General features: G+C 36.7%; 4 protein-coding genes across 8 annotated transcripts; 2 read left to right on the forward strand and 2 right to left on the reverse strand.

The window, feature by feature from the left end:
• Positions 1–1,318: 1,318 nt before the first annotated feature.
• Positions 1,319–3,793, forward strand: LOC116165720. The gene is made up of 4 exons (XM_031480383.1): positions 1,319–1,464; positions 2,094–2,469; positions 2,520–2,675; positions 3,304–3,793. Exons 1-4 carry the CDS (start codon positions 1,404–1,406, stop codon positions 3,641–3,643), a joined length of 933 nt encoding a protein of 310 aa, XP_031336243.1. The 5' UTR covers positions 1,319–1,403; the 3' UTR covers positions 3,644–3,793.
• A 2,538-nt stretch (positions 3,794–6,331) lies between these two features.
• Positions 6,332–15,318, reverse strand: LOC116166126 (cytosolic carboxypeptidase 3-like). 3 transcript variants are annotated; one of them, XM_031480967.1, is made up of 21 exons: positions 15,189–15,318; positions 14,686–14,742; positions 14,580–14,638; positions 13,775–14,024; positions 13,593–13,721; positions 9,264–9,380; positions 9,079–9,210; positions 8,855–9,031; positions 8,670–8,802; positions 8,409–8,618; positions 8,268–8,363; positions 8,153–8,216; positions 7,893–8,100; positions 7,686–7,849; positions 7,492–7,635; positions 7,256–7,437; positions 7,119–7,206; positions 6,906–7,070; positions 6,691–6,861; positions 6,543–6,646; positions 6,332–6,493 (listed from the first exon to the last, which is right to left on the reverse strand). In XM_031480967.1, the coding sequence occupies exons 1-21, from the start codon at positions 15,223–15,225 to the stop codon at positions 6,430–6,432; spliced, it is 2,751 nt and encodes a 916-aa protein (XP_031336827.1). In that variant the 5' UTR covers positions 15,226–15,318; the 3' UTR covers positions 6,332–6,429. The 3 variants fall into 3 exon arrangements, with proteins under 3 accessions (XP_031336827.1, XP_031336826.1, XP_031336828.1); XM_031480966.1 differs by having other exon boundaries at positions 8,670–8,808; XM_031480968.1 differs by having other exon boundaries at positions 8,670–8,808; positions 15,184–15,276.
• A 2,843-nt stretch (positions 15,319–18,161) lies between these two features.
• On the forward strand, positions 18,162–19,881 carry LOC116165577 (lipase 3-like). Its single transcript, XM_031480134.1, has 5 exons — positions 18,162–18,541; positions 18,593–18,791; positions 18,835–19,196; positions 19,241–19,484; positions 19,529–19,881. The coding sequence occupies exons 1-5, from the start codon at positions 18,305–18,307 to the stop codon at positions 19,834–19,836; spliced, it is 1,350 nt and encodes a 449-aa protein (XP_031335994.1). The 5' UTR covers positions 18,162–18,304; the 3' UTR covers positions 19,837–19,881.
• Positions 19,882–23,041: 3,160 nt separating this feature from the next.
• LOC116165578 (sequestosome-1) lies at positions 23,042–25,674 on the reverse strand. 3 transcript variants are annotated; one of them, XM_031480138.1, is made up of 7 exons: positions 25,519–25,674; positions 24,547–24,727; positions 24,347–24,493; positions 23,908–24,295; positions 23,798–23,859; positions 23,378–23,698; positions 23,042–23,327 (listed from the first exon to the last, which is right to left on the reverse strand). In XM_031480138.1, exons 2-7 carry the CDS (start codon positions 24,719–24,721, stop codon positions 23,188–23,190), a joined length of 1,233 nt encoding a protein of 410 aa, XP_031335998.1. In that variant the 5' UTR covers positions 24,722–24,727; positions 25,519–25,674; the 3' UTR covers positions 23,042–23,187. The 3 variants fall into 3 exon arrangements, with proteins under 3 accessions (XP_031335998.1, XP_031335995.1, XP_031335997.1); XM_031480135.1 differs by having other exon boundaries at positions 23,750–23,859; positions 25,519–25,673; XM_031480137.1 differs by lacking the exon at positions 25,519–25,674 and adding an exon at positions 24,823–25,422 and having other exon boundaries at positions 23,750–23,859.
• Positions 25,675–26,267: the final 593 nt, after the last annotated feature.

Genomic DNA, 26,267 nt, shown 5'->3' on the forward strand with positions numbered 1-26,267 from the left:
TACTTAAACCACGGTCGTTGTGTGCAGACAATTAAAGGGTGAGAGAAAAATCAGGGACGAGTAATTTTTTTCTCGGGGATGAATTTTGTTCAGTAGTGATATAATTTTTTACATGACAACTTATGCCCGACCCGCGGCCGAGTGTGGACGTATTCTTTAAATGAACGGGACGCTGATGAATTGCCGCTTCATCGGGGATGAATTTTTACCTGCTACTAAAACTGGGGCGATTATTTCGAAAATTGATAGTTTGATACTTACCTACTCACCCCTTTTGTGATGTGTCCTCTACAATGAAGTGGAGTGACAGCAAAATGGGTACTAATTCTGAATTATTGAGCGGAATTATTTCCTATACATGTACTTATGGGATAGTTGTCGACTACGAAAACTGGGGAAATTGTTATGAAAATCGCTACTATAAAATTAATGAGTAATAATTGTATTTGTATTTGTATATTTTATATTGCCAGTACCTACATTCCGTATGTATGCAATATTTGTCATAAATTGTAACATATCTTGCCAGTGGATAAAATTTGAGCCCGGAAAATGCTGGTCCGTCTTCTCCTATATTTGACCGAAATATGAGTTTCCATAAAAACGTGTCTACTTTAGCTTCAAAGATTGTAACGTTGTTAAGCAGTAATCAATAATGCTTATTGTTCATAATCCATAAATGAACAATCATAAAAAAGTAAATATATAGTTAATGCAAAAGATATTAGAAAAAAAGTATAAGAAAAATGAAAGTGGCCAAGCGGATTCCTGGCCTATCGGACTAATTGAAAAAAAGACCACCAACGTGTACTATTTATCAACTTCCACTACACCAAAAATTCACTCTATAGCATCAAGAAATCAAGAGTGTTTGTTTCATTCAATTTAGGGAAATAAAGTAATCCAGAACACAAAAATTTCAGCTCAAATTGCAAATTCGATTAAAATTTCAGATTAGGTACGTACCTACTGAAGATAAATTAGGTATTTTATTGGACAAGTAAGTTTTTCTGTGCTTAACCGAAAGCCGCTCAATGCATAAATTAAAGTTAGATTAATTACAATGGCGCATATTTTCTAAAAAGTACAGAAGAGCATAATCGGTATTGTGAATATGCGTTTTAAGAAGTCATATTTCACAAGGTAAGGCTGCTAATTTTTTTCTTGTCCTAACATATATCCAATCATCGAAATCCCGAAGCAAAAATTTACGGACTTGTTTATAGAGTTGACTCGATTTTTTGTAATGGGAAAGAGGTAAAGCTAGATGGCAAATCGAATTCTTAGACATTATGAAATCCTAAGTAAGGGTGGGGGTGTATCCGGTGCTTTAGAACAAAATTTCAAGCGCGTTTCGAGTCACGGCCAGTCAGTGTGCACCTTTGTTGGTAGAAGATTTGAAGATGCATTTGCTAAGTGTGATTTCCAGTATTATAGTTTTAGTAACAGTTTCTTTGTCCAATGGTAAGTTAGTTTTTTAACAATGAATTACGACTTAATTGACTCGCGATAATTGCTATTATTGGCTATAAGTATTTTATGATAAAAAAGGTCAATAGGATCGCACAGCATAATTTTTTGTGTTTGATTTAAATATTAAGCAGTTTTTCAATAGCGTTTCTCACGTTCTGCATAATTATACTTGTAACGAGCGGAAGCAGCGCGATGGACTTAGATTCAAAATTCAAATCACGTATCGGAAGGAGGTGCGTAACCACCTCTTATTGTATCGGTTGTATGGCTTTATTATGTAAAATGTACATGGGCAGTTCCTTTGTAAAGATGCAATTGTAGTTTCTTAAGCACACTTTACCTTGAAATAAAACAAAGGCCACTCGCGGTCTACTGTACAAAAATACAAAAAGTCATGCTGATGTTTCCATTTATATTACGAGCCGGTTCTGCTGCTGTAACTAAGTTAATGAAATACTGGGTAGTCTTGGGGTAATTATCGTTATGCAGTTTTTGTATGGGGCCCTTTCAATTGTTTAAGTTTTGCCTAATAAAATTGTATAAGAGCACATTGTACAATTTTTTGGCACAGAATGCGTGTTTCATTCATTCGACTCGTTTTAAATAAATAATATTTACAGGACAGAAAATAACCACTATCCAACTAGATGGGGTGCAATATTTTATAAGTAGGATGAATCCATACACAGCAGAATTAAACTTTTTCTTGGCATATCAATATTGTCGATCATTAGGATTACAATTAGCGTCATTCGAAGCGAAAGAAAAGGCGGATTCGATAACGGAATTTTTGAAAAACGCCGGTTACGACAAATATGACTTTTGGATTTCTGGAAATACGTTGGGTACTGACATGATGTTGTGGATGAGTACTGGAACGTCGTTTAATGCAACTTTTAACTACATGAGGAAACGTTCGAACGAAATTCCCGCGAACTCAAGTGGATATGACATTCCAAATGGCAGCACTAGCCCGCAAAGAACTGCTCGGGAAAGGTAAGCAAGTGGTCTTCGTTGGAGGGATGGTTAATCACGTTGGTTTACAGTGGTAGCAACGGTTTACACAATAGCTGTATTGCGATGAAAGCTCCACGGTTTGACTGGGACACGGATGATTGCTTGGTGAACAAAGACTTTATCTGCGAGCAAACGCGTTGCTATTACTACAACTATGGACCAATACCAGTTTCCTCTTCACAGGGGTAAGAAAGGTGAGCCCGTACAGCGCCACACCTAGTGTTGTACTTTTTTTTAATGGAATTCACTTAATTTTGTTCAGAGCTGTGCGAAATTCATCATCCTGTTGCAGACGCTTTAAAGTAGGAACTCACTGTAGACTTCTTTCACTCTAATTAATGTAGACCTTGAAATTAGCCAAAGCAATTTATACGAAGGCGAATGAACTATTATTTGTACACATCTGATGAGTCATCGTTTTGACAAATGCAAAATAGTAGTTGCATACTAATTAGGTATATTTACTTACGCATTTGTTCCGCGAAATAACGTATTACAACTTACTGCTTATAATGTTCACTTTTCAATTGTTAGGGATTTCAAACGCTTTTTACATTTCCCTAGCTACCTACTCCTTTTATCCCTTTCGCTTTCCTACCGGTATTCAGCACCACAGCTCTGAATACCTATCTTAGTTGAAACATTTAACTCAATTCCGTAGTATAAAAAAATCATAACCTAGGTGAGAGGTTGCATGGTGGATGGGCTGACTAAGCTTAACTAAATAATCTCTCGCTCAATTACTATTCTTTTGCCAAGTAGTTTTTGGAAATTTCTTAGTGCACAATTTGCTTTATGTATAATAATTTTCAGAAAAACATCCGCAACCTCAGTACCACAAATATCTTCAACAACCGAACAGGCCAAATTTGTACCAATGGGCATAAATGAATTAATCCATAAGTTAAAATCTAGCACTTTTGTTCCTGCACATCCAGATGACGTTAATATTAACACAGCCGTTCCTGTTCGTGATGAAGATGCTGAAGTTGAAATGGCAACAAACGGACCATACGACAATTTCCATTCCAATATTGAAATGCAAGATGATCCATCAGCCGTTGCCAGTCATAATCGTTACGATGACAACGATGCATCTACGCTTCAACCTGACATGGCCACAATGTTTGCAGGACCTCATTCTTCATCGTAAATACATCGTCATCTACGTTAGTTTTATATTTTACTGTAGGAATATTTCTGAATCATTTCATTTCATTACCCTCTAATTGTCGTATTATTCACTGTAACTGTACTACTTAGGACTGAACCGTCCAGTAATAATAAATTTAAGTACTACCAATGGGGTTGCCACACATGGTTGACAAGTTTTGGGGATTTATCCGATACTTAAAGCAGAGTGATATTTTTCACTGAATTTTTGAAAAACGCCCGGACACGCCAATTTTTATTCGACGAAGACTGGATTTTTCAGCCGTTAGCGCTGTGAGCACATCCTCCGCAATGATAAATTAATACTATGCCAAATGACATCATTTTCATGATCTAAATTCTTTTAAGACTTGATCGTTTAGTTCCTAAAGCATTCGCTCTTTGTTTATTTCGCATTGGAAGGAATAGGTAACAAAAGAAAAGAGGTACGAGCTATTGATACCGGTTTTTTCTGAATTTCATTTGTTTTTAGAAGAGATTTAAAGTAACTTCGCGCCATTTACTTACTTCCGCCATTTGGGGAGTTAGTGCACTCACAGATAAAATACCTATTTATCTGTGGTGCACTTTTGCCTCACGTGACTTGTGTCTCGCACTTCTGTTTTTGTCACATACTTCAAAATGATCAAATCTAAAAAATGACTCACCTTGCGAAGAGTAGCAAAATTAGGTGTCTTCCCGTGAGTTCACCGTTGCAAAGTAGAGCGAGTGAGAGCCGATGCCTGATAAAAACCTTTGTGTCCAAACTAAGATTTGAACCAGGAACTCCAGTATTTACTGGACTGAGCATAACGCTCAACGACGACGACGCTTACTTCAAACCACAACCCCCAACTTAGTAGGTATTAGACTTTACCCTGAACATGACCACAATGCCTAATTCCCAACAAACTCGAGTTTGTAAGAATGCACACAACCCTCAATATTATTCAACTTTACAAAATTAGTCTGTTCTCTGAAATCATCAGTTGCTGCATAACTAACGAACGCTGAAACATATGACGCAATGTCAATACCAATAAAGATTTGAAAATTCCTGTACATAGAACTGCATCATTTGAGAAAGGACCTTATTATTCCGCCATTAAAGCATATAATATGCTACCACTGCCACTTAAAAAAATAATACCAACGCATCGTTTTAAAAATGAGTTGAAACTTTATTTAACACGATTAACCCTATCCAACGCACATTCAAGATTTTCAAGATCTTTAAGAGATGTCAGGAGCTTCAAGGTATACAACAACTCTTAAGCTCCAAAGAGAGTGCATCCAAATTTGAAGAGCTTCAGAAACTTCAAGGGGTTCCAGGATTTCAACAGTTTCAATATAATCAAGAGCTTCAAAACCTTCAAGGAGATCAAGAACTTCGAGGGAATAAAAAATTTAAAACTTCAGAAATATTACATTCATTTGAACATCAAGGCATTCAGAGTCAAAAAGTCCTAAAGGGTTAAGAGCATCAATACCTTTAAGAGCTTTAATAATATCAAGATGTTCAAAAGATTCAAATTTCCCAACTTTAAGAGTTTCTTGAGCTTCGTAGGGTTTTACTACTTTAGAACCTTCAAGAAGGTCATGCGCTTTAAGGATGAATATCGAATGGAGTAGTCCATGTTTCTCAGGGCAACAACCAGGATACTTTAGGGAGGTCAATCGCATAAAGTATCATCGGAACTGCAAAATCATCAAGGGGTTCAAGATATTTAGCAACTTCAAGACTGTCAAAAACTTCAAGAGTTGCAAGAGCGTTCAGAGCTTTAAATTCAAAATCTACAAGTGGGCAAAGACCTCTAAGAGGAGCATCCGAAACGTCAAAGATTTCAAGAGTTTCAACAGTTCTAAGAAGTTAAGAAGCGTTCAATGGCTCTAAAAATTGCTTGAAAAGCTTAAAGAGAATAATGAAGTTTAAGGAGGTAGAGTGTCAAAAGCTTCAAAAACTTCGGAAGGTTGCAAAACCTCAACCGATCCAAAACCTGCAAGAGTTTAAGAATTTTTAGAGAGTCAACAGGTTCTAGAGTGGCAAGCACCAAAATCCTCAAAAGATTTAGCAAAATCATGAATATACAGAGATTGAAGAGCTTTAAATTCGTCAATAATAAAATAAATCGTCAAGAGATTCCGAGGACTTTAAAAGCTTCACGTAGGTAAAAAGGCTCAAAGAGCTTAGGGAACTTTAAAGGCTTTAATAGAAATGATATCCTCAAAGATAAAATCGTGCAAGTCCAAGAGCTTGAAATGTTCCCAACACTTCAAGAGCTTCAAGAGGGTATAGTTTTAAGGGATTTGAGACCTTTAAGAGAGACACCGTCACATATTCAACAGCTTGAAAAGTTTCGGTGTATCCGCGGTAATCGTATGCTCTATAAGTGGTTGGGGCTTAGTTACCCAAGCACTTGCTCAGAACACTGCTGCCTTGAAGCAAATTAAGTTTAAAATTATACTTACTAAAACATGCTCTCCCTACCAAGAGTTCTACTTCTATTAAATAGAGTTTTAGAGTTAGTGTAGGGTTGGATCCACAGACATTCAAAATAGTTTTAAAAATGTAGGACAGATGCATGTTTAGGCCCGAAAGGTTATTGTCGAGTGCTCAAACACTATTCCGTGCAAACAATTTTCTTAAACACCATACCATATTTGTATTTTTAGAAAATGAAAAAGGCGATTTAAAAGGTTAGTACATTTTTTAATTTAAGCGTAAATAGTGCATCTATAATACTTTTGTTTATCACAATGGTTTTTAGCAACCACTTTATATTAAGCTCAATTCTCTTCTGTTTCCCCATTGGTGGTTACAAAGCTGTGCAGATGTGACTCATCAACACCCCTAAAGTCCCCGATGTATTTCGCTCAGTCTCCTATATAAATTTACTTACAATATTGGCATACACTTTGAGGTTGAAAAAGCTGCGTCAGCCATACTAGCAAAGGCTCTAACAATGCTAGCGCCAATATCAGTTAATATTTTGGTATTTATTGTCTACAAGTAGAACTTCATTGCTAAGAAATTCATATGGTACCTACCTGTTTTTCCGCTCCTGCGCAATAAGAGCATTCCAAAGTGTAGGAGTACGGAATTCCGAATTCCCTCCAGACGACTACGCGTCCCGTACTTTCTTTGGCTTTTTGAATTTTGTATTTGCAATCGTTAAGGCGTAGATGTGGAGTGAAACCGTGAACCATTTGAGGAAATACCTGAAATTATTCTCATATGAGCTGCTTAACACAGCAAGCACTACCTTTAAAATGTCTTGAACGTCTCCGTATACTGCGTCGGATTTATTCCAACTCATAGCGGGATTGCATCCGTAGAAGAAGAAGAATTTTTTCCTACTGTGGCCGTGTATGTCTAAGTAAAAGGATACCGGCTGACGAAGGACACGTTTGGCATATTCCATCAATTTCTAAAAGACTATTGTTAATTAACTAGAAAATTTAGTTATAATAATGACCTTTGTAAAGTAAATTTCTGGACATTTATATCGGTGAGGTCTCAGCCAGCACCTGTTCAAATCGTGTCCATTTAAACCACTTCTTGTACTACAAGTGCATGATCTGTTACGTATACAAGATATGTTACAACACTCACTTTCCCAAAATTACCCCATCTGGATTTAGCATCGGAATGATTTTAAAGATGAAAAGCTCTCTAGCTCTTTTCGCATGCTCATTTTCTTTGTCAAGTAAAAAATTGATAATACCTTCCATAATCCACGATGAATTCGTTTCACCGGGATGGACTCTTGAAGTAATAAAAATGAATGGGCGTCTCTGTATGAGGAACGAATTTACTCATTTACATAAATTAGGTGGCGGTACGCTTACATTGACACTTAACTGGGGAGTTGAAGGTGCCGTAATAGTCAATAGTGGTACCTCATTTTTACAGCTGGCAGTATTGCATAATTTCGTTATTCTGAGAAAAATTCCACTACTCGAACTATCGTTTGTTAGTGACGATATTACGTTCTAAAGCACAACAGAAATTGGTAATAAGTTGTAGTGGGGGTACTTTTTACCAGTAGTCTTGTGTAAGTGTACGGGTAATGGTAAGCTAAGTAAACGGTATCGTTGCTATGTTGAAATGTGATGGAAAATGACAGCGTTCTGTATTGTTTACTACAACCATCGTCTGTATAATTATTTCCATGGTAAACAATATGTTCACCACAGCGCCTCCACCCTAAAATACTTTAATAGTCTCCTCGACGGTAAGAATTACCTACCAATCCCTTGTGTCGTATAATCCTTCAGCGAGAACAGAAGTGGTTGCATTCCATAATTATACTGACTATTAATTTTGAGAAAATTGATAATATTGAAAGTGTAAGCTACACCAGTTGTTGTATTGCCGATTTGAAAATAGTACCATTGTTGCCCATTGCAGCTGTTTGAGTCTGAATCGAGCAGTAGTTCATACTCGTGGCTTCCAATCTGGGTTATCATCAAAATAAGTGAGTGAATTACATTTATCAAAGAAAGATACCTGTTTGGCGCACTTTAGATTTCCACATTCAAACCGCGAATCAAATTGAAGGGACTGTTCTGACCTGGAAAACAACAAACGATTATTGAACCAAGTTACGTGTTTAGACGTTTACTCTGCGATATTCTGGTCGACATTGTAAACAACTTTGGATTTGTATTTGTTGTCAGAGAGGCCTTTGGCGTTCATTAACTTATATGTCAAATACTCCCTATAAGAAAATAAGAAATAAACGAAATAACAACTACTTGCGTACCGCGAAAGATCGTTTGTTGAGGAATTTAAATAATGTTCTTCATAACTGGCCTTTAGGTTTAGAGTATCTGGATAGGCTTGCTTATTCATATGTTTAGGATTGAAAACACGATGCGTAATGTTTCCTTGGCAAAATGAAAAATCTGAATCACTTATTTGCATTGCAAAATTTTCGTTGACATCGGTAAGTTCGGTAAAGAAGCAACCCATACTGCAACCATAGAATGTTTGGTTGGACTTACAACCACCTGGATAAATTTACTTGTCTGATTCACAATCCTCCGAAACGTTTTTTTCACGAGACTGCTCTTCTGCAAGATCGTCATCTTGGTGTTCTTCCTCGCTTTCATCCGAATCTAAATCACTTTCTTCCGAGCTTTCTTCTTCTTCTTCGTCTTCTTCTGCAATTCGAATTTAAGTTCAATGGGGTTTGTAGGTGCATTATACCTAAGTAGCCTCGAGAAATGCTCGGTGTAGTTTGGGGCAATTGATGACTTGGCACTGTCCTATACAGTATGGTGTACGCCTTTATAGCAGCTAGACGATTATTATTATTACAGTTTGTAAAAAACTGAAACAGCGTATTAAACCCATCAGCTTCCAGAAACAGGCTTAGCCCGGAACCTACACCAAATCGCAAAATGTGCAAACAGAATGTGTGTCTTACTTACTGGTTGCGGTGACTCTGTACAAAATCGTCATTAACGACCGCTTATTAGTTGCCCGCTTGCCATTGTAATTAACTAAGTTTGTAACCAAATTGATTATTTTTCGATGGTTAGACATGCATTGCGCTGCGACAGCTGCAAAATATTTCGTGTTGTTTAAAGTAAAATTTGATTCCATTTATACATACCGCTACGAGACATTAATTTTAGAATTAATACCACTGTCGACACTTTTTGCGTTAATTTACAACACACATAGAGACCATCAAAAAAACTTTGAGAGGATAGAATTTCACTGTTTTTCTCTGTAAAAAAAAATTAACGAGTTTTAATTAGTTTCAGACTATAAAGGCCCCATATACCTGTTCTTGTATGCTAAATTAGTAGATACCCTATACCTTCCATGAGCTATTTATAGCTAGAGGTACGTCTTTATGGTTTTACACACGCCGTATATACACTTACCTACGTTGAGCAAGATTCAGAATGATACCTAATGATTTGGAAATAATTATACCTAGCTGTATGTATTGCACTAGGGCATGTATTATTGAGTAATTAGTTTTTATGGTGTTTGTTTTAAAAGAGGACATTTGTTGTGCAAACTATTTTTCGTAATCACTTTTCTTTGAGAAAAAGTCTTTAGTCTGATCAAACAACAGTTTAATCTGAAGGCAGTGGTCGAGGTGATTCGATTCCTAAAAATTTATATTTGTGCTACACCAATTTCAATGTACACAAGACTAAACCGACCAATTACGTTGGGAAAAAGGGATCAATTTGTCATATAAAATGACGTTTAAATTATGTGGTTAAGCACATTTGGCCGGACTCGAGAACTATATTACGCACTTAATTAATGTTGTTAATTTAATGTTGTTTGGTGGACTGATTCCACATTATTGTATTTTATTGGCTTTTGAAGTGCAAGATGCACTTTTTCTTTAAAGTAATGTTCGATGGTGGTTACTTCTCGAGATGCATAGAAATCTTCACTGCTTGATTCTGTTAATGCAAAAAATTAATAAACCAACAATAAAAGTGCAAGCAACAGTTCGGTAATAAACTTCCAATCAGATATAAGTAACGCTAATTACATCTCAAGCGCTTACGATGAACCTAAGAAATTCCTTTGAAATACTCATGACCCAGTAAGTTTAGGTGGAGAATCTTTTTACAGTTGATTTACTAGAAATGATAAATGAAAAATTCCCACTTTTCCAATGCCGGATTTCGGATCCCTTTCCTGGGATTTTACATTGGAACTGGTATTACGTGGAAAGTTTTCCTTGCACATGCCCAAAGTCGGCCCAAATGCAACTGTAAGCAGTAACTGTTCCAATGATTGTCAATAGCATGTCATATCTGACCCAACAGAAAAGCTCGGGAGGTTTAAATATTTTTTAACACTTGTCCACCGATATTCCGTGGGTCGACCTCTTTAGGAATGTTAAATTGGCTTCGAGCATAAATTTCTAATTAAACTTCCTAAAACGGTCGACTCCTGTTTTTATACAATGTAAAAATTTTAACTAACACATTTAGCTATGCGTCGAAATTACAGTCGATTTTCTCCTTTTGAAAGGTAGCGGCAATTCGGAAAATTGCATGGTGGAACGCCTTGTTCAACACAATTGGACCTTTTGTATCGCCTTTGGTTAATTCACTGGGATAATTTACCACTATTCCGCAATATGGAAATGTCAATTTTACCTTATGATCTCAGGGTTTTAGCTAGCAAGAGCACTAATTAATCGTCTTTCAACATTTTACCGGTTGTCGATTCCTCTATGCAACGAAGTTCCCTTTGTATAGTTTCGCCACTTTATATTAGTTCCATTCATAATGCCAATGAATTTAAATAGCACACACAACAACAATTTTGTCGAATTGCCGCACTTGACTTGCATAGATTCGCCTGGAAAAGTCGGTGAAGGATCTCAATCTCCCACCCAATTATTCCTAATATAATCGCCGAGTTAAAAACCCGACACGGACCCAACGCAAACTAAGCTTCGGCTACCTTTTTTATACATGCAAAGGAAAAGCCGTCCCGTGAGAAGGGTCATTAGAACCGGCAAAACTGTGGCGCATTTTATGAAAGCTAATATTTTTTTGCTGCTGAATGGTAAAGAAAATCCGCATAATTATGTTTCGTGATTAGCAGATAGATAAGGAAGGTGATTATTATTTGTCACGCTTCGTGGTGTCTTTTATATGCTCTACACCATTTTTGAATAGTATGGCGAGACCACGCGAGACCAAACGAGACTAGACGAGACGAGACGAGACTTTGAATTGGTCTCGTCTCGTCTGGCGGCAACATTAGGGAAAATCAATGTAATGAAATAGAAAAGCACGATGTTATTTACAACAGGGTTAAAGAGCTTACCTGGGACAGATGCTCAAGATCTGCTTGTAGCAATGACCGGAATGGAAAAGTACTGAACGAAGAGAAAGGAATTCTAGAGTATATGGTAGATCTCTATAAAACACATGAAAAACCAAGGCAATGGAACTAGAAACCGAAGAATCGCTCTGTCTTGATAGCACAGGGGCCAGAATTATGTTTACCAAAGTATAAAGCTACGTTGATAGATGGAATTTCAGTAGAGATATTAAGGTGTCTTCAGGAAGAAGAAATGAAGGAATTAACTCTGATGATACCTCTGGTTAAAACGAAAGGAACAAAGAAGAATGGTGAGTATAGAACAAACAGCCTGGTAGGACATGCAGCGAAAATATTGTTGAGGATAATAGAAGGCTCGAGAGGATAATGAAAGAAAATGTGGCAGAAGAGCAATTCGAATTTATTTAGAAGAGGGATAAGGACAAGAGATGTAATTGGATGTATAAGAACGATAGGTATGCACAAAGGAAGAAATCTGAGTTTCGTTGACCTAGTAAAGGCATTTGATTGTGTTCTGTGGGAAAAATTGAATGACATTTTCAAAGAAAAGAAAAAAAAGTGTAGATTGGAAGGATAGAAGGCAGCATTGAGAGTGGGCAGAAACGAAACGTATTGGTCTGAACTTGGTAAGGCCGGTGTCTTTTATCACCGACATTATTTAATATTTACGCTGAGTACATGGAATACAAAGTGTTGGAAAGGTGATACATATTGGAGAGGGAGGAGTTATATCCATTCGGTGTGCTGATGCCACTCTCTTGTTTTGCAGAAAATACAAAGTATTAATACACAACTTGAAGATGGGGAAAAGAAATATGGTTTAATTGAAAATCAAAATAAGGACTAAAGGAATTGGAGAGGCAGAAGAAATGCATGTATGTGAAAGATGAAATGCTGGAACAGGTACAAAACTTGTAAATATCTAGGAAGCACTGGAACATGTGAGAGAAGCTGGAAAGAAATACAGACGCGTATTGGAATAAGAAGCGTTTGTCAGGGAAAGTTGTTATACTGTACGTGGACAATTTTGAAAAAAAAAGAATAGAATTGAAGCTATGGAAATGTGGATATGGAGAAGAATGCTTGGAATAAACTGGCCTGAGAGGATTAGGAACGAACAGGTAAGTACTAGAAAAAATAGGAGAAGAAAGATTTTTCTGTAACACATTTTGAGAAGGAAAAGAATGTGGCTTGGTCATCTGCTAAGCGGGAATATTTTGCTGAAAGACATGATCGAAGGCGCCGTCGACGGTACAAGGAAAAGATAAAGAAGACGAGTGAAGATGGTAGACGATCTTAAAGAGAGGAGATGATACGTGGATATGAAAAGAAAGAGTGGCGACGGCAAAATAAAATTTGCATATAGCAGAAAACTAAAAAAAGACGACGAAGTAACAGTGACAGGAAAAACTGTCATTTAATGCAGGGCTTACGATCAAGATTGAAAATTGGTCTTACATACGAATTCACATAGTATTTCCAAATTTTGTATCGATGCTTTTGCAAGTATCTACCATCAACGATTCCGTCTCTATCGGAGGGAAAGTTGTTTGGAAGTGCACTGAAACTAAGATGTTGTTACCTCTAGGCGGATTATAGGATGTTTGGATTCCACGGGATTTATTTCACCGGATGTGACATTATACTATCAAAACGCACATCATTGGACAGGTTACGGGCACTGTGAAACGTTTCCACCTGTTGCAGTGATTCGGGGTGATGTCAAATACTACGAGATTCAAAGTTTCTGAAACGTGGACATAGGCGCGGGTGTCCAATTTTTGTATTTTCAAAGATAATCGGTTTAAATCGCAGTAGTGTTATTTTTTATGGGAATAACGTAATTCAAAAACTGCTTCACATGTTCGATAAGGGAAAACAGTAGTGCTTTATTTTTTATTAGTGTAATTGTCAACGCGAATCATTACTTACAATTTTCATATAAGTATATGTACTCACAGTTTGGTGACATGATTGGACAAAATTATAAACAATTACCTACTTAATTTTTTCCAGTTGGTCACTTTAAGATGGCGATTATTAGGATATTTCCCAAAAATACCATAACCTACCACACTTAAAATTAGTTTAGCTAATAAATACTTACTATTAAGGCAGATAATTTTTAAAACAGGTAATAGATGTAACATTAAATCCTTGTGTGTAGTTTGAGATGTTACCAGAAGACTGTAGAATCGGACAGTAGCTTCACTAGCAGCTATTGTTAGCTTTTTACCTGAAATTGGAGGTTTCATTATTCCAGTACTTATAATATTCCGAAAGAATTACATTTTTTTACTTGGTATATTGTCGTGATTGTGTGCAAAAGTTTAATTTGCATGTCGGGGAAGGAGTCCCTATATTCCTTTAGTTCGCAAAATTTGGCATGTGTGTTGTAGGTGCAGTGTGTTAGAATATTCAAATGTTCCGATGCGTTTACAGTTTTCATTGCTAGCTGCTTTTCTTCGTCATTGCTCAGACACAGAAGACTATAAAGCATATTTATGGCGCAACTGCAAAAATCTATTTCTTCTGAATCCTGTGGTACGAAATATTGAAATTAGGACTCTTAAGCGCTATATGAGTTAATGATTGTCGATAACGTGATTCGGTGACTGTGAAAATTACGATGACCGGTCGTAAATATAAACAAAGTTGTACAACACTTGACGAAAAACGTGCAATTTTGGCAGTCGTCCAACACGATTAAAAAAACAGTACGGTGGTTGTACTATTTTAGTAGTCATAAGAACATTTGTGTATAATTATTTATTCGTAGTGCAGCTCATGTGATTTGTGACAATGCACAAATTGATTTAATACCAAAGTACTGACAGACATAATCTAGGCAAAGCTGCCAATGTAGGTACGAGCGGCCAAATCGGATAAAAACGTCCGGATTTAAAAATTTCTTTGTAGTTGTACTGATTGAAAATGAACAACTGTCTTTCAGTTTTTTAATAAAAATTATTACTATCGCCAAAAATATAGTGTGCCAAAACTTGAATTTATATTTACCTAGATCCCATAAAAAAACGTCAAACATGATTAATGGAATGTTAGGGTTACTACGATGAGGGCTCGTCATACTTACCCAAATCATGTGAATTAGTTGATTTATTAGAGAGGGCTGTGAACTTATGTGTTGGGTCACTAAAACGTATTCAGATATTATAGCCCTAAATTAAGCACCATTTTACCTTCATAGTTACTGATGAGGGGGTCCTTGATATTTAATTTCCGGAATAACTTCCGATCTGTGCATAAAAAATGATTATCAGAAAATTTTAACGCAATCGTGGCACTGCGCCAATTTTTGTAATAAAAACAAATTATACTTCAACAATACCGCTAACCGTTACTTTGTTTTCATTTTGGTGTAAAAGAGACATTGAATTCTGTGAATTATTTCCAAGCGAAAGTGTTACAAATGTTAAATTTGAACAAAGTTCATCATTAAGTACGTATTTGAGTACCCAAGAAGACCTGCACCTTACAGACCATTGCGAATAGTACACAGGTTTTTGGAACGAGTAGAGTTGAAGATGAGAAATTCCACTATAGTCTACAAATAGCCAGTTCTTCACATGCTTGAAATAGTTTCTGTGCAGAAAGAAGTCCACACGACAAAAATATTGAGGTTTAATGAATTAAATGTTATTAAATACTAAGCAAAAAAGTAATTTTACAACATGTACTTTACTTTGAAAACAAAGCCCATCCGCATCTTTGTCAGACATGCCGCTTTCAAATATCCACTTCCACTTGTTTGAATCTACTAACACGATTACTTGAAAACTACCGCTTAGACAGAAATTTGGCAGACTATACAAGTTCAGTTTAAAATAGAAGTTAACTCTGCCATCTGGTGAAAGTAAAACTTTGGGTTACTTATTCTAAAGATAGTTTTATACTTCCTGGAAATATCTTTAATTTAACAATGCATCACTATTTTACCCTAAGAGTGGCACTTTCACGAAATTAAGATCAAAGATTGTGCAACTTAGTTACATATCCGTGTGTCTAAGTAATAAATGTGACTACTGGTTGTTTTGGCATTACATTCAACAGGTGTTATCAATTTTGTATGTAGATTTTTACACCAAAACTGCAACAGTCTATGTTGGCAAGCTTCTTAAGAGAATATGATCAAAATTTGTACATATTCTGAATGCGTTTTAATTTTTTAATGCAATCATCTTTATTTTGCTTGTTTTTGTTTTTATGTTATAGATCTTGTGGGTAGTACAATAATCATGACATGACTCATTAAATTGATGTATTACCAGAGTTACAAATTGGTTTTGGTTTTTCCCCAATTTTTTAATGATGAATCCTTATGTCACACACTTCTAATTATATCTTCTGATAAGGTATATTAAAATTTTCAGTACCTATTTGTCTCCGTGTGTACCATATAGAAAGAATACACTATAGTAATCTTTCTCATTGTATTTTATAATATATTTACATTTTACAATATCGTAGAGTAGGCATGTTGTAACAATATACTTAGCGTGGGCAGATTAAGTTTTTGTAGTAATCGCAAATAGAACTACAAAATTCGTGCCATGCGGGGGTAGCATCAGTAATGCGTACTTTACTGTGTATATTGGCTGCCGGTCGAATCTTAATTATATATGAGGCGAGTAGAAAATGTTGCTCGTTGTTCCAAAAGCGCTTATTTCTTGTCAAAAATTTGAGAATTTTGATCAATTCTGAATTTGATTAAGTATCGATATTTAGGGTCTATTAGATGGCTCGGGGTGAATAATGTCAATGTCAATTTACAAATGTTAGTACTTTCGGTATAAGAAGTCACCCCTTCATCAAGTGTCAACGACTTCTTGAAAAGGGCGGATGAGCGGTTGGGGGTAGGGCACTCTATTGCTCTTGAGGGTAGAAAAAAGCTCCTAAAGGCGGATGAGTCATCAGAGATCAACGGCATAGGATGTGGAAAGCAACGGGAAACTACCACATTATAAATACTATAAAAATGGGTCGCATAGGTCGATTCCTTTAAGATAACCAAATTTAAACAAAATCAATCTGCAAATTCCAAATAACCGACCACTAATTTATACAATTCAAAAAATTCCAATCCAATCAATTACCTTTGAGTTTTCTGCATAATGATGTCTATAAAATCGAAGAGATAAAATATTATTTTTCGCATACGCATAGTACGTGTTTCCTCTTTTAAAGGATTACCTCGTCTGCCGTCTGCCAAACGTACACACGGTCCCTATCCTCGCTTATCTCGAAAGATAAAACCCAAACACCTCTTATTAAGCGACAGCGCAAAGCGATGCAAGCTTTATAGGGGAGTCGATGGTGTCCGTCTGTCCGTGAACACGATAACTGTCAAACGCTTGGATCGATTTGGTTCAAACTTTGCACAGTTGACCTATATGCCTCTGAAGACAATCCGACCGCCCGAAAAAACGTAGTTTCAAAAATGCATTATCCATTCGAGAGTCTTCAGTAATTTGCATTTTATCGCGCCTGACAGCGTAATGGGGGGACAATTAAGGAGAATTATTTATTATTTATTTATTTATTAACCCTCTCTTGTTCTGGGCCCTCAACAGGCTTGCACCCAATTACAGAGTGACCCGCATAATGCTTTTTAGAGGTGAGAATTACATGGGATTGGTATAAACCGCGAAAAAAAGAAGTTCCCAGGTTTGTTACTAACTCCTTTAATTTGTTTACTAATTTTAATTTTTACTAATGTATTCTGCACTAGTTCCTCTAATTATACTTCATATTAACTTAAAAAATATCTAGTTATTCCCCTAATTCTACTAATTTCCTGTTCCTCCTCATTCTCTAAATTCTCTTATTTATGAATTTTTTTTATTTATTGACAAAATTATGTAAAATAAATTAAGCATGTTTTCAGTAGGTACTATAATACAAACCTAATTAAAAAGCTGGGAAAAAGACATTGTTTATTTTTACATCAAACACTTTTTAGCGGTTATGTCCTCACTTTTCAGTACTTCTGTGCGTCGTTCCGCGTTATACCTCAGTCAAAACTGTCCTCAGTGAAAACTTATGGGTTTAAGATGTGCAACTATCAAGAACTAACTTTGGCATCCATCACCATGTTGCCCAGAAGAGTCAACTCTATTGCATGATACCGAAGAATCCGTATCCATTTTTGGTAACCAAAATATTTCTAGCTAAAAGATGCCGATGCCGATTATCACCAATTTTCTTGGGAAAAAGACCAAACTAGATTGCTCGATACCCAAAAAGTGATCCATGTGTATTTTTAACGAGGAAAATATTTTTTTAAGTTAATCTTTTTTCATGCAAAAGCTGCTGTAACCATTCACATGAGAAACATTTTTGTATATCATAAGCCCAAGGACCTCTCTGCCGCCGTTCTGGTTGGCAATTGTGCGAATGTGTATAGATGTAATTAGGGCACTCTTAGGAATTATAGCAAGATCGTGCGTGTATATTTCAAAACGGGTCTGATTTCTAAGAGTAGGTATTTTATATATACATGTTTCGTAATTTGCTCATGCACTCATCATATAAAGGTCGATTAGTGTTACATGATTGCGAAATTTTCCTCTCGTAATTCTTGAACGTCACGGTATTTACAAACAATTGTCATATTATTCCTCAGATAGTTAAGCTAATGACCTTTTAATTATATGCTTTGTTAGTTATTAAATCATTTACTCTAATTTTGTTCATAATTTTGATAGCTTTCGACTCCTTACGATAAAGCAGTATATGTAAGTAGTAAGTTATCTTTAGTACTGATACCTACACGAATATTTGTTGCGATAAGTTACGAAGATGCATCCCTTGAATATATTATTAGTGTTTATGATAATAATAGTGCACTCAAAGTCTCAAATTCCTGTTCTAATACCTCATTTGCCTTCTTTACCTCCTCTTCCAACAATCCCCAGGTTATCCGATTTGGCATTTCTTCAGAATGTAGACTATGATATTACGGCAATCTTCCAAAAGGTGCAGACATTTTATAAGTCACTTCCCAGTACAGTTAAAGAAGATGCCCTTTTGGCAGTGGTAAAGCCATCCACTTATCTAACTTTGTTGTAAAATAATGGTGTCTTACAGTCAGAACTAGTGCGTAAATACGGGTACCCTTGCGAGTCGCATTCGGTTACTTCGTCCGATGGTTACATTTTAACTTTGCATCGCATTCCAAGTTCCAAAAATCATCAACGCGACAAACTGAAACCGGCTGTTTTTGTGCAGCATGGCATATTGTCATCATCTGCCGATTGGTTAATTCCGGGACCAGGAAAGGCCTTAGGTAAATTAGCTCACTAAGTCACAAACTGATAAATTGATTCAAGGATATTTACTGTCTGACGCCGGTTTTGACGTGTGGCTTGGAAATGTACGTGGAAATCGATATTCTCGCAAACACGTTTGGCTTAACACGAAGGAACCAAAATTTTGGGATTTTAGTTTTCACGAAATTGCGGTTTACGATTTACCTGCCATGATTGATTATATTCTAAACCAGACTAACCAAGAGAACTTAACTTACATCGGCCACTCCCAAGGTACTACGGTATTTTACGTTCTCTGCTCAGAAAAACCGGAGTATAACGACAAGATCAATATGCAACTGAGTTTGTCGCCTGTCGGTTATATGAACCACTTACTTAGTCCACTGATGCACGTACTTGCTCGAGGAGAAGTCCCTTTAGGAGTAAGTTTGTGCTTCAGTATGACGGTTTCTAATCCTTCTTGCAGATTCTTGCGAGTTTAATTGGTATGAATGAATTTTTACCTAACACAAAATTCTTGGCGGTTGCCAGCCATTACTTATGTTCAGACATTTCTGTAACTCAAATCTTATGCAGTAATTCTTATTTTGCAATGTGTGGATTTAATCAGAGACAAATGAATTCTACGTTATTACCAGTTATAATGGCTCACAATCCGGCTGGAGCATCAACCAAGCAATTTTTACACTACGCACAAGAAATTAAATCAGGTTGCTCCTCGACTAATGACTTTAAAGTAATTCGATTTTTTTAGGTAAATTTCGCCAGTATGACTATGGTAGTGTTGAGAACAGGCAGAAATACAACCGGAGCGTACCACCAGACTATAAATTAGAAAACATAGTTGCACCCACCTACCTTTATTACAGTCGAAATGATTGGCTGAGTAGTGAAATTGATGTTAATCGATTGGCTGCTAGACTCGGAAACCTTAGGGGCAAATTTCTGGTATCGGATCCCAAACTTAATCATGTTGATTATTTATATAGTATTAATGCGCCTGAAGTTTTATATAAACCAATGTTGATGCTTATGAAATCATCGGGATTGGTTGACTTGTAGTAAATCGGTAGCATTCGGTGTGCAAAATAAAAATATTTGGATTTATTATTTTGTATATCTAAGCAAGACACTCACTCTCACATCCACAGGATTTATATAACATGCAGAATCTATGGGATCTGTCCAGATAACAATGATTCGATGGCCCGTTCTCGAGATATTAGCATTTGAAGTTTTGGCCTCAAGTAAGGTGCATGGACCTGGTCAACCAATTTCCCTTTGCGAATATTTTCTTCCTACAATCAGCCACTTGATGCGTGTGGTCCACATCAACCAATTTTCCTCTGTAACTACCACCTTCCGATAGTGTTCTCTATGCAGAGTCTTTAACGAAGAGCGTCATTTAGACGTTTTTGGGAGACCGTTCAAGATCATTTTTAGCGCATTATTATTAATGTGCTATTGTTTGCGTTTTATCTGTTGGTCCGTCCGGACTCACTTCTGCCGTGTTGAACTACTTTTAGGGGAATTGTACTAGGAGTCCTGGAATTGTTTGCAGTAAGTAAGTAAGTAAGTAGCCTATATCATGAAGATGCGCCAGACGGCCATCAAATTTCACTGTCTTAAGCCCCCCCCTCCTCCCCAAGTAAAGTGTGCATACCTTTTAGCGGTACCAAGTACAATTTTTGATAAGTGGTGGGTGGGGAAGGGGTGGGGGGCGAAGACACGTTCTACCCTATTGTAATGACAAATCTCAGGTAAATGAACTGGTTTGTAAATATGACAATGTATCTCAAACGGTAGGTATTCTAATTAAAGGTTTCAACACAAGGAACACTGTTCTCTACCACCTAACCCCCTGTTTATCTGACTCCTTATCAAGAGAGGGAGTGGAACTGGTTTTCTGGTACCTACTCTTCATGGTACCTACTCTAATAGAAGGTTTCAACGAAACGAATTAATTTCTACTAACCATAGCCCTCTCCTCGACCCCTTATTGTGATCGGATGTAATTCCTTAATATCAAGTGTCGGAGGAAAGTACTCACCATGGACACTTAAGACATCTAGAAGAAATGTATCCATTGGTGACGCCAAAGCTTTAAAAGCGAATATTAGGACAACGGTTTGTCAGAGGGTTGGATTCTTCTAGCATTATATAGCGTTGGTTTTGAATGTATGCCTTTAAATGTTTATGTGTAAACAGCTTCCTCCCCATTAATCATCTACCAAGAAAGCAAACTTCTATAAATATATAGCACGCTACTACCTTATAAACCATTTACTATAAGCTACTTCGGTTTTTAAAAAATGCGCTTTATCTGCGTAAGAGTTGTGCACAATTTATACCTGTTTTAAATAGCATGTCTATTCTTTGTTACGGGATTTAAAAAATAGTAAATTCTGCTTCTTTTTTATATAAGGTGTTTCTGTATCTCTTATAGTTTCTGATTTATTTGCGTTCTTTACACCACCTTCACATTTTGTCCGTATAAAAAATAAGTCGTTTTGACGTCTGTCTCTCTTATTCACTTGTCAAAAATAATTTGGTTAGTCAAGTCAAGTGTCAATTAATAACATTATTAATAGTCTTGCTTTTTGACACCCTTTTGTTTATGCAAAAATGTATGTTTATTTTAATTTTTAGCATTCAGTACGCGGCCTTTAATTATCTCCACGATGTTTAATTTGTGTTTATAGCGGCGTTGTAATTTGTTTATTTAATTCTACAGAAATTATGTGTTATAAGGTGGAGAGCATCTCGAAATTGTTTGCGTAATATTTGAAATGCATATGAGCTTCAAAGTAATCGGGACGCCGTGATTGTTTTGAGTAAGGGGGCAATGCATAAGGGACGCCGATACCTATCGGGTACCCATGGTCTATATCGATCAGGAAAAAGAATCACGAGAGGAAAATCACTGTTTCGATGTACTTTCGTATATCTATGGGCCAAAGGAGAAGCCAGAAGTGAGTTGGATGGGTTCAGAGCTAACAAAGGTCGCCAGGGAAGAAGAGGTGTGTCCATGCAAACCCCGTGTCGATCACGGACGATACACACTAAGACTTATATATAAGTTGACTAACTTTTCAAGTGCCGGTTCAGCGAATCATGAAAAGTACCAGGAAAATAAATCGCACATTTTATATTCTTTTTCCCATTTTCAAGCTAATTTCACAACCCCTCAGAGTCCAACCCAACTAGGTAGGTAGGGGTGGTCCAGGCTCTGGAGCTTCCCACTTCCCTGAGTACTTGTGTCGATAAAGTTTCCTTGTTCCTTCACCTTTAACAACTGATGCGATTGAGTTCCATTTCTCGAAACTCGACTCCTGTATCGGTAAATGGCAATGGACCTTTTACCAAAAAGCCTGAGTTCAGAAGTTGTCCAAATGTCGTCTACCGTACGCCTCAGGAGTGAACGTACATGAAAATTGTGCTACTCATTTCCTATATTACGTTTAACGCGCGATCGTCGACAACCAGAGAATCATTATTAACGAGCGACAATGCTCGTTCATGATTTGATTTTGCACTTTCTGTCCGTCCGTGCGTTTGTCTGTGTACATGACAACTCGCGAACGGTTTGCCATTTTAAAAATATAGATAGTAAAAGAATATTTAAAAATCCTAACCTAAAATTTTTTATTAGCGTTTATATTTCTGTGTACAACCTACAAAAATTGAGCCAGGTTTTATTACAAAAAAACTTAGAAAAAATGTCAAAGTTAAAAAACTAAAATGTTGTTTCGCAAAAACTAAATTTATTCTAATTAGGAATTATTATTAATTATTTGATGCCTTGTGACATTAAAATAAAAAAATAAATAAAATCAATGGACAAACATGAGCAAAAATTAAACAAACTTCCCAAGCTGCCCAGTTCCCAAGCGGTCCCCATCCAAGAATTTCGGTGATGCGACGAGAACCGGCGCGGCGTTTTCAACGAGGCATTGCCGTTGTCGAGAAGTTACCGTTCTAAAGGAAAAAAATTGCTGTCAACAAAAATTTTCTTTTAGGAATTTATTTTTTGTTAAATATTTACCTCGAGCTAGGAAGCTGTTCTATCAAGAAGTTTTTTAACTTGTACATAAGTTTTTCGATTACCCTAATATGAGCATGATGAGTTTTGTTATTCTTGATTTAGTTATTCAACTAAAGAAAACCTAATTTAAATGACGATCGGGTGAAAAGTCCCTCCAGTCCACCACTGCTCGAGATATCTGTAATTTCAAAATTGTCTCTACATTCTGAAAACATGGCAAGCTTAGGTATATCTGTAGGTGTTTATTTAATTGTGCTGAATACAGTAAACCCATTCCGGTAACTAACTACATTTTACATATTATCGTATACTATCCCACTACTAAACAATATATGAATATACAGTATAAAAGTGGCAAAGATCGATGTTTAAATATTTCTATCAAAAATAGCCTTAACTACGTCATTAACATTTCCGTTGAAATGTTCAAGAAGATTGCTAAGCACTCCAGTTTCGTTAGAAAATCCCATTTCGTGCAATTTAACCAATCCTTCCGCTATAACTGGATCTAAAAGTTGAAATCAGTAATGGATCGCTTCTAAGGTAGCTTTGGCTTACTTTCGTGGTAAATAAATGCAACTCTAGGTTGGTTAGTTTGTGAGGCGGTATTGCTGTTGTTCTCAGTTTGGCTATTTGAAGCAACAAAAGTCCACTCCGGATTCCTATTGTTCTCCGGTGGGGTGGCAGATCCAGCGGTAGCCATAGACGGCGAACCAGATCCTGGGGTTGTTGAATTTGGTAGATCTCGATCTAGTACTGGATAGATAGGGGCGGAAGGTGAATTTTCGGTCTCCATTGGTGCAGGTGGATTTTCGGATGTGGTCTTAGGGGAGGCATCCGTCTGTTGTTGGCTATTAGAGGTTGCCGAAGTCGGGTGACCTATTTAACAGACATAATGTATAACATAAGCAACAATATGGAGTGCCGTACCAAAAAATCCATCCACAACATTTCGTATAACATCCATAAGAATCATACCTTGATCCTTGTCGTCATTAGCTTGGGTCCCAGACGAAGTGGTTGGTTTAAAGATCTCCGACCTGAAAATTGTGATGTTAAAGTGTCTTAATGCAAAGTGAATAGTTTACAATGTCTGTTGGGCAAATGTTCCAAACTCGTGGGCGTCCTTTGCGGTGAAAGGGCAGCTTGGTGTTTGGTCGTCTTCTTCAGCCGACGAGTCTGTTTGTCTACATTTTGAGGCGTATCTCGCTGCATGTTTAGCTGCCCGATGGGCCTCTTTGCTTGCGCAGTGAGCCGATTTTTTCAAGTTTCGCGCAATATGGTGCATGAACTTACGCGCGCATCGCGGCGAGTAAGTTTCATTGTGGGGCAAACGAACCATGACATGATTGGAGTGACACCCTTGAAACTCGCAGTTCCCGCAGAGATCGTAGTCAGGGCATTGCAAACACTTATAGCGAAACCCTGGAATGCTTCGGTCGCAACCGTCACAAATTATCAACGGTTTTGGAGGCTCTAAAAAAATTTTTGAAGTTATATTCTGTAAAGCACGTCGTCTCGTCTTACCCTCGGAAGCGGCGCAAACATAGATCCCAGACTCAACAGCACGTTTTGAAACTGTTACGGTCAATATTTTAACATTCCCATTCATCTCCGTAAATGCAGTAATAAAGTCTTCATCAGACGCAATTGTGATTTCGTCATCGTCAATATCTAATATTTAACAAGTCAATAGGTCGATCAACCACAATGTATTGTAAAATTACCTTTCCATGTTATCTTGAACGGAGAATTTCGCAAAATGGGGAAAACACTTTGAAGTTTTTCTTTCATAAATATGAAGCTTGTAGCAACCGATGCATCTACGGTTATTCGACGAACTTCATCGGGGGTATCCCCTTTTAGGAAGATTTTAAGATTCATTACATTACCATCGGCCATGATGAGCTGAAGTAGAAATTACACTATGTGAAACAATATGGATGCAGTAAAGCAAAGCAAGGTGAAGTGAAAGTTGCTCAATTACTCTCTAATATACTTACGTCGTTTCTTCTTCTACAGTAAATGTTAGTGCAATGAACATAATTGACCTTTTCCGTCTGCTAATGACACAATAAACATAGATTGAATAATTTACCAGTGATTCCCCGTAACCGTCATTGACCAAATTGTAATAGATCCATACATTAATTGTGACTGACAATGACTAATTAAGAATTTTAATATTACTGAATAATTGCTTTGGCGGCTTTGTGATAAACCCGGATTAGTAGATTGCTTCGTGGAATTAAAATATTGAAAAACTTTTGAAACGCAATAATCGCACAAACAGCTTCAATTTAGGCCATTTTGACCAAATTACAGCCAGCCATACCTATATGAACATGAACTTTTGGCTGACCCGACAGAACACCTTACCTTGGCCCCGCTTACCTGTCCTCGATCTAGTAGGTAACTATACAGTCTATAAATAGGTACACTAGGAAATGCGATTATCTTTGAATATTGATAACCGAGACCTTGGCCGGCTAACAAAAATACATAAAAACAATCTCATATTGCTGAAGATGCGTGCATTGAGAAGTAGGTATTTTCTGGGATTATTGGAATTCATCGCAGCTTATTTTTTAAATAGCCAGTAATTCCGAGAATCCCCAAGAAAAATTTTGGGAAAACATCTATGTACTGTTAGTAGTCAACAAATATGTAAACAAAATCTAGAGAAAAGGTCAACTTACCAGTTTTATGAACGCACACACACTTCTAACTTTCAATCAAGTTTAAATACGTAATACACGTTTTGCTTATATATACGATTTCACAAAATATGCTTATAATGCTCTTCAGGGGTACCACATTAATTAATCATAATACGTAGTACATTTTGTACCGATTTCCTTTCACTTTAAGTTGGTAGTCTGTATTATGTATGACTAATCTTAGTGGAAACAAAAACAAGTAAACAATCATGTACGCGTGATCACTCATAGTTCGGGAACATTCGAGACAGTTCCATCCATTAATGTTTCATCATATTTCGTCATTATTACTTTTGCCTTTCATTTATTTAATTAATTACACAAATTATACCGTCATATTACTTTAATACATTCGTATGCATATAACGGTGCCCTGCACAGGTACCGTTTTAGGGGTGTTTTCGCAATAATTTGGAATTTAGATATCTTACCCGTAATTTGTATAATTTTAAAATTCGTTGATACATTTCCGGTTTTTTGACTGAAAGTAATTTGAACTTACTGTTTGATTTAAAAATTTTCTTTCATTGATATCCACTCTTGGTGTATCTGATCTGATATTCAAATATTAGAAAATGAGTTGAGGGGCGTTCGTCCAATGACAAAAATAACAAAAATTGTTTAAAAATAGATTGCCTATTTTTTACTTACGGCATTTGAAAGGTCGTAAAATTGTGCTTCTTTTCATATAAGGTGGTCCCATTCATACCTATCTCTTAGGTATGCAT

This window comes from Photinus pyralis, unplaced genomic scaffold, assembly GCF_008802855.1.
Source record: "Photinus pyralis isolate 1611_PpyrPB1 unplaced genomic scaffold, Ppyr1.3 Ppyr1.4_LG3a, whole genome shotgun sequence".
In the NCBI taxonomy this organism is placed as follows: domain Eukaryota; kingdom Metazoa; phylum Arthropoda; class Insecta; order Coleoptera; family Lampyridae; genus Photinus; species Photinus pyralis.

Coding starts and splice junctions, on each gene's coding strand:
- LOC116165578 (XM_031480135.1), bottom strand. CDS start 24,721: ATGGCCGATGGTAATGTAATGAATCTTAAAATCTTCCTAAAAGGGGAT. Junction 24,296..24,346: donor TGTTTGCGCCGCTTCCGAGG/GTAAGACGAGAC, acceptor AAATTTTTTTAG/AGCCTCCAAAACCGTTGATA. Junction 23,860..23,907: donor ACATTTGCCCAACAGACATT/GTAAACTATTCA, acceptor CACAATTTTCAG/GTCGGAGATCTTTAAACCAA.
- LOC116166126 (XM_031480966.1), bottom strand. CDS start 15,225: ATGTCTGACAAAGATGCGGATGGGCTTTGTTTTCAAA. Junction 7,850..7,892: donor TTATACGACACAAGGGATTG/GTAGGTAATTCT, acceptor AAAGTATTTTAG/GGTGGAGGCGCTGTGGTGAA. Junction 6,862..6,905: donor ACGTTCAAGACATTTTAAAG/GTAGTGCTTGCT, acceptor GAATAATTTCAG/GTATTTCCTCAAATGGTTCA.
- LOC116165577 (XM_031480134.1), top strand. CDS start 18,305: ATGCATCCCTTGAATATATTATTAGTGTTTATGATAATAATAGTGCAC. Junction 18,542..18,592: donor AAGATGCCCTTTTGGCAGTG/GTAAAGCCATCC, acceptor GGTGTCTTACAG/TCAGAACTAGTGCGTAAATA. Junction 19,197..19,240: donor GAGGAGAAGTCCCTTTAGGA/GTAAGTTTGTGC, acceptor TCCTTCTTGCAG/ATTCTTGCGAGTTTAATTGG.
- LOC116165720 (XM_031480383.1), top strand. CDS start 1,404: ATGCATTTGCTAAGTGTGATTTCCAGTATTATAGTTTTAGTAACAGTT. Junction 2,470..2,519: donor CAAAGAACTGCTCGGGAAAG/GTAAGCAAGTGG, acceptor GTTGGTTTACAG/TGGTAGCAACGGTTTACACA. Junction 2,676..3,303: donor CCAGTTTCCTCTTCACAGGG/GTAAGAAAGGTG, acceptor AATAATTTTCAG/AAAAACATCCGCAACCTCAG.